Consider the following 10931-nt stretch of genomic DNA (forward strand, 5'->3'; position numbering starts at 1 on the left):
TATTTCTATCGACGTTGGAGACAAGAAAGGTCCAATGTGTACCCACAATCACGTCAAATTGCTCAGAATAAGTGAAACCCAACATTTAAGTCGCGCAATATTAATGCGGCGCTTTAGGGTTGAATATTAAGTACAAGCGCTATAGCTAACGTAGTTCTCCTATATTGGTTAAATACAAAGTAGTGTTCTTGAGCAAGGTAGCCATTAGTATGTTCAGCCAATGCATTGTTACATACAGCGCCACGCAGTACACAGTTATACCCTACCATGCTCCTATGCCGAAATTTCACCATCGCGTCAGTTACTTTGGAAACGATCCAAGGCACCGAATTGGACCGCGCCACCAGACGAACTCGTAGAATAGGTGGCATCGACTGAAGGTGGATGGTGTTCTGGGCAGTCCAGAGCCGGGCGAGTCTTGGTAGGGAAACGCAAGCCATCCCCCACGCTGGTGAACACAGGGAGAAGCCACAGCCCCTTCCGCAGACCGAATACCTGGATGAAGTTCTGGTAGCGACCTAGGTCAAACGAGTCGAGAGGTTGACGAAACACCGGGCCCCGGAAGGACTCCAGCGTCGTCTCGTTTCTCAGCACCATGCAGATGTGGTTGCAGAGGAATGAGCCCAAGACGACGGTCACCAGGACCCCGAAGAGGAGGAATAAGGTCAGGTGGAACGTGGGTGCCGTCATTCGGGGCTCCAGCCACAGGTCCTTCACGAAGGTCGCCATGGTGGCGACACCGAATAGCGACAGTGCCACCACGTAGAACAGCGTCAGCAGAAAGAACTTGTAGGTGGTGAAGCCGACGCAGTTGTTGAACCATGGGCAGTGGTGGTCCATTTTTGGCACGCACCTGCACGTGTCGGCGGTGGAGAAATGAAGAGAACGTCTATGGCAAATTCTCATGCAATGGTCTTATTTATTTTGAAGGGTTAACAGCGCCAAAAGACGACGATACTCAAGGAAGAGAAGACAGGACAAGCGCTGAACTACAACTGACTTTTTATTTCGCCATAAAGGACATAAACCAAGCAGTGTTGTACGTAACGGCAATCCAAGGAACGGCGTTCCTGGAACTAGTTCCTTTTTGTAGGAACGAAGGAACGCCACCGTTCCATTAAGGATCGGTGGAACTGTAACGGTAACTCGTTAGATTTTTGAAGGAACGGCAGGAACGGCGTTCCTGCCGTTACATTGCCAGGATTTGGCTGTTTTTGATGCCAAAGCTCGAGTACAAAAATCACAAGTCGTCGTGTTTCTCTTCCAATAAGCTGCCCAATTTGCCCGCCCTTCAGCGGATTGTGCTTCCTCGAAGGTTCAATGCAGAAAAATAACCACGCAGTGGTTCACAGCTTAGGCTTGCTTTCATGCAGGTTGAGCTTACGGGTGAACAGCGCTGCCGCAAGAATGCTTTTCACCTTTCATCGTTTGTCTGGGGTGGCCAAAATGCACGTCTGGCCGATAGAATTGTTGGCGCCGCAGGTTCCTTGTGAAACCACCCCTTCTGTATATTGTCAGGGCTAATTACAGCATTAGTGCTCGGGAGGCGCGGGTGCGTTGTTGTCGGGGCAGTTGCGCTCGCTGTGAGGTCATTCAAAGGGTCGCCGGCTCTCAAAAGAGCTGGGCGCACCGCAGTGTCTCGGGATGTTGTACTGCTCGAAGTTACAGAGTACGCGCGCAGTTCGTCACGGGGCGGTCTGTCGCCGATCTGGCGGGAATGGGCCGACGGGAGCGCAAGGTGCTTTTGTATTGCATGCGTCGTGTTGACAAAGGGCAGTAATTCTGTCACTGTTGGGCATATTTTCGTCGCGCGCCGTATGAACAATACCTGAGAGAGGCCAGGCCGCCCGAAGGTCAACTTCCAGCGCTCAGAGTTGCTGTAGTTGGTCGGATTCAAGTTAAACCTGTATTATACTTGTGCCTTGATGAATACCTGGGAGTTTGAGTGAGAGTGTTAGTGTGGATCACGTGATTGTTTGTGCACAAATATTTGGGTTTTGTTGACCTGGCCAATCAGCGGCACAGTGTGTGTTAGTTAGAACTTAGTGGGTCCTCGAGGCTTGGTTTTAGTGTAATAAAACCGAAGTGCTTGGTGTTGTTGGACAGTCAGAGCGAGAACTATAAAGTCCATTTACAGAAGCTTGAGTCCGGTCGGTTTACAGAACCAGAGCGAACGCGGAGCCCCTCGTGAGTTAACGAGGTTTAGCCAGAGAAGACTCTGGTTTAGGTGAGATAATTTAAGCATTTCTCTGTTTTTTATGTGAACTTCGTTTATCGGGGGCGCAGGAATCGCCCAGCGCCGAGACTGACCATAAGAGAGAGAGATAGCTGTTTTTTTTTTTCGTTTTGTTTGAGCAAGTAGCAAGTTGGGTCTTCGCGGGTCTACCGGACATTTGAGAATCATCGAACCCCATCTTGCCTGCTCCGGCAACAAGCTGGATTCTGTCACCTGCTGCAATGTGTTTTCTTGCTCGCAAATTTGTGCTGTATGATCCGCAACGCTTCACTTTTGTAACCCCCTTAACCAAATCCTGCAAAGGGTCCTGTAGAGTATTTTAAATAAACTGTAATAGTGAATCTAATGCAAGAAATTTAATTATCTTCCTGCACGTGAGTAACTTTGTATTTGCACATCTGACGCGCAGGAACCTTACTGCGTCTATTATATGTGTTGCACCTATAATAGACGAGCACCAAAAACGCAGTTAGACATGTCAGGGGTTTGTGCGGTGCTTCCTGAAAAAAAATTTGTCAGGGAGTGTTCCTTTGGATTCTTTTTATTTCTAGATAATCTGCTGCCGGCGGTGTTCATATTCGTATAATATACGTAGTTCGATTATAGTTTTAAAATTCGAACTCTATTTTACCTATCAGACCCTATATTTTAATTAAAAAAATCGAATGTAACGTTAAAGTAACGAAACGTTCCAATTTTTGAACTGGAACTGGAACGCGTTCCTTTCGAAATAAAGGAACTTGTAACGGTAACTCGTTTCAAAATTGGGAAGGAACGAGGAACGAGGTTTCGTTCCTATTTTAGAGGAACGTGTACAACACTGAAACCAAGACACATCCAATAACAAGGCCCAACAAATATGACGTAAACACTGCGTCGGCATGCCATCTGTTGCACTCTCAGAAAAAGAAAAACCGTATCTGGAGAAACGCGCGTAGAAGGCAGGGCGCGAGATAAGTGTTTGCGTCATATTTGCTGGGCCTTGTTATTGGATGTGTCTTGGTTTATATGCCTTTCATGGCAGAATAAAAAGTCAGTTGTAGTTCAGCGCTTGTCCTGTCTTCTCGAATTCCTTGTGATTCGTCGTCTTTGTTGGCTGTTAATCCCTTCATGATGCCCACCAACTAGCCCACCAAGCCATCCTCGGGTTCTTTTTTAATTATTAATTAAATCTTCATATTTATTTATTTATTTATTTACAAGGTACCTACATCGCCACGACGGAAATTCATACTTTACAGCTTTTCACGTAACTCTAACCGCAGTATTTGTTGATTAAGCACATACGCTTCTTCGGAATCGCTATCAAGATTGAATATAATTTTGTTTGTAAAGAACAAGTCACGTGTCAACTTGTGCAAGCATTACTGCTCAGCAGGCTTACATATGGCACTCCCTATGTCCAACTCCAACCCCAAGAACACTCCAAATTGGATGCTCTCATCTGTCGAGCCTACAAGATAGCCCTGGGACTACTGGCTTTCACTTCCACCGTCAAGCTCCTTCAACTTGGCCTACATAATTCGCTCTCCGAACTTATCGAAGCCCAAAGAACCAGCCAACTCTCTCGCCTTACGCTCACCCCCACAGGCCCCACAGTCCTCCAGAATTTAGGCCGTCCTACACCAGCATCCCATGAAGCACTACAGCCGATACCACCTCGTATACGGGCCACCATCAAAGTCGGCCCATTTCCACGACATATGCATCCCGAGTACAACAAAGGACGTCGCAACGCTCGGGTTCGCTACCTACATAAGAAGTACTCATCAGACAACGACACCCGCTACACCGACATCGCTCACTTACCTTCCCACTCAACCCTAGCGGTCACCGACACCAACTGCACCTTACAGACTGCGGCCACTTACGGCCACCTATCCCCATCTGCAGCGGAAGCTACGGCAATAGCCCTAGCAATGCATACAGCAACGTGCGACTACCTCACGATTATTACGGACTCGCAGCAAGCCTGTCGAAGATACCTCCTTGGAAGAATTTCTCTACGTGCCCTCAAGCTTCTACAAGGCCTAGTATCACCTCCTAACGTAACCATCGTCTGGACCCCAGGTCACGCCTCCCTCCCCGGGAATGAAGCAGTCCACAATGCGGCCCGTGAACTTCACTACCGGGCACTCCCGACGAGGCCGGGCGACTTGGGCACCCTGACTGACACGCTACACCCACTACCACCCACCTACTCCGATGTCTTAGCGCACTATCGCCACATCCGCCGAGAATACCCTCCCCCAACACCCTGTACTCACAAACGAAGAATCCCGCATATAGCGACGTCTCAAAACAAATACATTCTACAGCGGCACTATCATCTCTCGTATCTCTCCCAGCCGCTTCACCTATAACTGCCCCGACTGCCACACCACAGACACAAGACACAACCCCCCACCCCCTATTCTTCTGCCCACACCACCCCTCCCCACTCCCCTCACCTACTCCTGACCAGTGGGAATGCGCGCTGACCAGCTCGGACCTTCAGGACCAGCAAAACCTGATCCAGCGGGCCACCCGAGCAGCGACCGCACGCGGCTACCTGGACTAAGGCGGCCGCCCATCTGCTCTAAATATGTAAAATAAACGTTTGTTCCTCCTCCTCCTAGTCCCATCCGAGCCCGGTGCGGATTTCGTCCTAAGATCATGGATGGCTTCCCAGACTTCCGATGTTGTAACGAGGCGGTCGAGTTTGGAGTTTGGAGTGCCTTCGTGAGGTTTGTGATTCTCCTTCGCGTTTGATCCAATGTATCTGTTTTTGATTTCTTCTATGAAGTTCTTGTCCGATCTTGGATATTCATGCATGACCTTGCTGAGGTTGTGTTTGTGTGGTTTAGCACTCCTGGGGTAGGGCAAGACCACAGTAACGATGTATATTCCAGGTTTTCGCAAGTCCGATTTGTGAGTTCATTGTATCGCACGTATTGTACCTATATCCTGGCGGGTCAGTTGGTGGTTTGCATACCGTAAAAACCCGCGTATAATACGGACCCGGGTATAATACGAGGTGCGATTTGGGGACAGCAAACTCAGAAAAAAAAGTTTTCATCTGCATATAATGCGAGATAAAGAGCACAGAAAACATTTATTTGCACTGCAGTTACCGTTCAGTCACTGTCAGTTTTCGCTGGCAATGTCTCCCGACGTCCGTTCAGTCATCGTCAGGTTCGCTGCTTCTGTCTCCTGAATTCGCCTTGTCGGAAATGTCTTCCCACAAAAGTGGTCCTCAGTGCCATCGAAGGCGTTCGAGATGCTGCATTTCTTAAAAGAGCGACTGAAGATCTCCTCTGGATCCGCAATCCACCCACGCATCCGCGATCCAGCCACAAAGAACCGCTGGAGAAGCCCGCGTCAGCCATCCGGTAGCTGTCACTTACGGTTCTCCTGACCTCATCCACTCTCGGTAGCAGGACCTGATGCAGTCTTTGACAGGCTTGTTGATGCAAACGTCTAGCGGTTGCAGCTGGGATGTCATTCCTCCTGGAATGACAGTGAGTTCGGTGCGGGGTTCGCGCAACAACTTCTGCGCGGAATTGGCAAGGTGGCAGCGAAAGCCCTCCAACACGAGCACTGACGGGAACCCCCAACATTGCTCCAGGCCGCCGACACCACAGAGACTTTATCCAGTCAAGCTCCAGTTGCTTTCTCTACCCGGGAATGCTGCCTTCGGTGACGCCGAACTGCCGTCCTGCTCACTAGTACGGATTCTTGGGCACGTTGGTGTGGCGATCTTGACGAATTCATAGCGCAAAAATAACGAGGACAGAGAGAGAACACACAACACAGCGTTAACTTCCAACTACGTAGTTTTCTTTCACACAAACGTACATATATGTATCCCCAGCCTACGCGCAATCACTTCCCACTATCACCGCCAATGCCGATGTGTTGCAGCCATGCGCAGAAAAGTTGCTTCCTTATCTGACAAACTCAGTGACGGCACGCTCACACAGGACAACCTCGCTATACTAATCAAATCTGCCTCTACTATTTCTCTTACTTTTTGTGCCTTGTGTTTCGACCGTACCACACATTGCTCAAACCGTGGCACGCAGCCGCAGTCGTGGCAGTGAACAGACAAATGGCCATCCCTGTATTTGCTGACATTCCGTCTGTGCTCGCATAACCGTCCTGCGGCGCAATTCCTGATGGTCTCGGCACATAAAATAACTTTTCTTTTAATTGCAGCCGAATAATGTCTTCGTGCACCCGACATCGTGATAGACTGCCGGTGAACGTGCCGATCCTTTGCGTGGTCAAAACAAACAAAATGGCGCCGTCTGAGATAAGCAGCAGCCAGCTAACGTCACCTCAAGATGGCGCACCCTCCGCTGAAACCAAAAGCGAAAGTGAACATTCTCGGCTGAGAACTTCGGGATCCACATATAATACGAGGCACAAATTTTACATAGTAATATTCGGAAAAAAAACCTCGTATTATACGCGGGTTTTTACGGTACTCTTCTATTTCCCTGCTTAAGTACGAAATTCGGCTTCGTAGGTTTCGGTTTAGCCTCTGTTTGCTTTACCGTCTTTGAAGGCTCCGTTTCGCCTCCCCCATGTGCAAGAGTGGCGTTGGCTTGCTTGAGCTCGGCTCCTTCGGGTATCGTTTTAAGTGCGAATGCACTTTATAAGCGACCCCAAACCATCCACCGCCGGCGGCGGCGGCGGCGGCGGCGGCGGCGGCGTCCGCAGTGCTCCTCTATATTTAAAAAAGAAACAGCATCCGGCGCCAGGTTTCGATCCGAGGACTTTGCGGCCGCAGCGCGACGCTCTACCGACCAAGCCACGGACGCGACGCTGATATCAGTGTTAGTGACGCGCCTTATATCTTTAACGCATTCAAACTACGTCGTCAGCGGCGTGCGTTGGCGACTCAGCGGCGTTATAGCGGCTTGATAACTGCGTGGTGTACACGTGATACTACAAACCCGATGGAAGAGATGGAAGAGAAGGCGGCGAGGCGGTGGGCTGCGGGGGCCGAGCGCAAGCGCCGCAAGCGGGCCGACAACCGTGCATTCGCACTTTCACATTCTCCCCCTCGGGGAAATGCGGGGGAATTTTATTTGTCACTTTTCTTGCGTGTGTGTTCAGCTGCTCGACCCATTCCTGAATGTCTGCTGTGCTTCCTGCCTCTTCCTACATTTTTCGTTCGGCTACCCCGATAATTCCAAATTAATCCCAATCAGTAATCTCGAATACTAGCCTTTTTTGGGATGGGATAGGCCCACTGTGAGCGATGTGGCCACTATGAAGTGGTCACTGCCCAGGTTTCCCTGTAGGTTTATCTATGTACTCGGTGTCGTTGACCATATTTTTTTGTGACGGTAAGTTCGGCGTCATGTCCATGCTGACGCTGTTATATAGTCCAGTTGGGTAGGTTGGGTCGGTGGCTGTGGAGAGTCCCGCTATTTGGTCGTCGTGCCATATATTCCTTGCTTTGGTCGTCTCGCGTTTGTAGCCCCAGGCGAAGTCGTGTCCGCTGAAGTCCCCCGTCAGGATAAAAGCATATCATTTCGTCATGTTTTGCAAACTTGTTACTATGGGGGCTGCTGTACGCGTTGAGTATAAAAAGACTACATTCCCCTTTCCTTAGGTTGAAATGATTTAGGTGGAGGCATGGTCGATTACTTCCATATCTGTGTCGTGTTGTGTTATCGTTAGATTGCGCTTGATGAATGCAGCAAACACCGGTTTCTTATCGCTATCGCTGGAGGAGTGTTCATTTTCTGGACTGAACGTTTTGTAATTTGGTAGCTTGGCTGGGTTTCCAATTTCTGGCACACAGATTACATCGGGTGTTTCCTATATGTTGGTATTTAGTAAGAACTGATCTAGGTTTCCTCTCTTCCTCTGGAATCCCCTGGAATTCTATTGCCATATAATGCATCTGTTGCGATTATTGGCCACTATGATAGGTTGAGCGCCTTCAACATTAATCCTGGTGATTTCTGCTACGGATGGCCTTGCGTAGGGACCTGTCATCACAACTTTTCACGCTTGAAATCTCCCCCTGACCGCTGAATGGACGTATAAAATATTACTAGTGAAGCTTACTGACAACATCTAATGGAAATGACGTGCAAGGATATTTGTTTCCTGAATGGATACAGTAAGATGTCATGAGTCCAAGGTAAAAAAGGATTGTAAACAGCGACTAATTCAAACGCCCAGTATGTTATTATATCACCTTCTGCACTGGCTTCAACATTTACACTCCCTATTTAATTTTGTAAAAAAGTTTGAAATTCTACATTTTTATCGTCCCATTGAACAGTGTTATGTTCTTTAAAAGAAATGAAAAATTTCGTGCTAGCTCAGAGTTACTTCCCAATGACCTAAAAATAACTCTGCTGAAATAACTTTTCATTGCCGCCTGGGCAGCTTTGTTTCAACGTTTGGTGAATTTATGCGTGGCTGTGCACGAATGAATGAGCTTTATACTGCTTTGTTGCCCGTGCTTCAGGATATGCAAACCACTTGAAGGGGACCCAGGCAAGTAGTACAAAGTAGCGAAGTGCAATAAATTCATTACCCGTACGCGCTAGTAAATTCATTACCATATGTACCATATCATATGTACAATATCATATGTACCGTATGTACCATATCATAAGTTTCAGACGTACGATATCATTTGAGCCAACTTCATTAAATTTGGTACATATGATATGCCTATTCTCTGTATAATGTGGAAACTACAAATCTGAAGAACCTTGTTATAGACAGCGCAATTAAACGAATATTTCCAAGTATGAACGACAACAAACATGAAAGCAAAGGGAAGCTCAACAAAATCCAGGTACAAATACCAACCACACAATCATGAATGTTGGGGGTAATTTTTCCAGTACGATTACACAGGCTACTACATCGGTTCAAAACAGAAAGAAACAGGTTATTTAGCAGTATTTTATTTCTGTGTCGGTTGGAGAAAATAAATTAATCAACTATTGTTGCTGCGCATGTTAGCTGCATGATTATTTCGTTGCAAAGAAGAAACATTCAAATATGGTTGAACGATGGTGTAGACGAGTAAAATGACCGTATAAGGTGCCGAAGGTGTACATGTCCTGAGTCAAGATTATTCAATGTATTCTAAACTAGGATTGCTTCAAATACATAAAATCAGACAATCAAAGTTAGCGACTTTAGGGATTAATTTTTTCTGCAAAGGTAATATGTTGGTAATATTTGATGTCAGCTCCTCGGAAGCTAATACTGGCTGCTGCGGACATTCAATTTTCCTGCAATAAATGTTTACTAGGGTCGTTTGGATTGTTATTCAAGCTGCCTTTCGAAATTATGTTAGCACCATGTCTAATATACGTTTATGCCAAAAAGAGCACACATAAACTGAACAGCAGGAGCAAAAATCAAGATATGAACTTTTCAGGATGTAACCTCCTTTGGTTCGGGGGGGGGGGGGGGAGGTTTGGTGACAAGCTTGGCGCCACAGTGGCTATTATGAAGCAAAAAAAATCACTACAGCTGAAAGCGTGCGCTCAATATCGAGCCTTGGGGATAACAGAGCAAGGTATGAAAGTCAATACTCGTAATGTTGCTTTTGACACCTAATGGCCGAAAATAGCCGATTACGCCTTGCGAAAGAACACAAGGTACGCAAATCATCTATTGTCAGTATGATTACGTCCCCCCTATAGCCCCCGAATGTGTACCTTTGGCAGACGGAGCAGTGATGGCAGCGGTCGGGCTTGATGATGCCGCACGGCTCGCAGTAGCGCACGCTGCCGTCTAGGCCGACGGTGCGCACGTCCCTCTCCGCGGCCAGCACGTCCAGCATGCCGCGACGGCTGTGCTCGCTCTTGCAGTTGGCCAGCGCCTGCTGAGCCGCCTCAGTCAACGTATACTGCGCCGGGATAGGAGGCAACGCCGTGATGACCGTCTGCACGTACGACCTGTAGAATATACACCCGGTACTGCTTGCCGCTCTACTTTTAGGTGTCTGAACAATGTCACTGCGGTTACGATCTAACAGTACACTCTACACCCCATGACCAGTGACCACCGCCAGGAGGACTTCCCGGGGGGGCCCAAGTCCTCATACACGAGATGAGAGCCGGGGCTGCCCTTACAGAGGACGTGCTCGCAAAGTGGCGGGCATACGTTGCCGGACGCTCATGACACCTGAGAGAACCTTTCGAGAACTCCCGGGAGGCGTCCATCGTGACCTGCTTCTTGTGTCACGCGCCACCGAGGCCCGCAATGCAGCACATGCCGTGGGAGTGCTCGGGGCTCGCGGCGGTAAGAAGAGCCGATCTTCCGCCAGACATCAAGAACTTCCAGAAGTGGGCGTCGCCTCCTCTGTGCCGGGCTCACCCAAAAGATACTGTCACAGCCCTGTGGACTCCCGCAGGCACCATGGGGATGCACAAGAGAATGTAGACACCCTCACCTTCTTTACCATCTTCCCCATCCCTGACGATACCTTGAGTCACCATTTCTGAATAAAGAATTATTGTAATAACAAGATTCCGGATCAAAATAATCGAAGCATAAGTGGCTCATTCCTGTGATTATAGCAGAAGGGAATGTTTCAGTTTTCTCATTTGGCGTAATTAAAAGCTGAAATTACTAGCTGCCGTTTATTTGCACCTGCGCGTGATGAATGGCTGCACTGTAGAAGACAACTTATGCAACATTAAACTTCAGCTTCTCCGCGCAA

At 48.3% G+C, this 10931-nt stretch overlaps 1 protein-coding gene across 1 annotated transcript; it reads right to left on the bottom strand.

The window, feature by feature from the left end:
- Positions 1 to 272: 272 nt before the first annotated feature.
- On the bottom strand, positions 273 to 10707 carry LOC144153321 (palmitoyltransferase ZDHHC2-like). Its single transcript, XM_077684972.1, has 3 exons — positions 10586 to 10707; positions 9925 to 10164; positions 273 to 853 (listed from the first exon to the last, which is right to left on the bottom strand). Exons 1-3 carry the CDS (start codon positions 10705 to 10707, stop codon positions 298 to 300), a joined length of 918 nt encoding a protein of 305 aa, XP_077541098.1. The 3' UTR covers positions 273 to 297.
- Between the last annotated feature and the right edge of the window lie 224 nt (positions 10708 to 10931).

The sequence above is a fragment of the Haemaphysalis longicornis genome, unplaced genomic scaffold (assembly GCF_048455015.1).
Source record: "Haemaphysalis longicornis isolate Haplotype H1 unplaced genomic scaffold, Haemaphysalis longicornis Haplotype H1 scaffold_9, whole genome shotgun sequence".
In the NCBI taxonomy this organism is placed as follows: Eukaryota; Metazoa; Arthropoda; class Arachnida; order Ixodida; family Ixodidae; genus Haemaphysalis; species Haemaphysalis longicornis.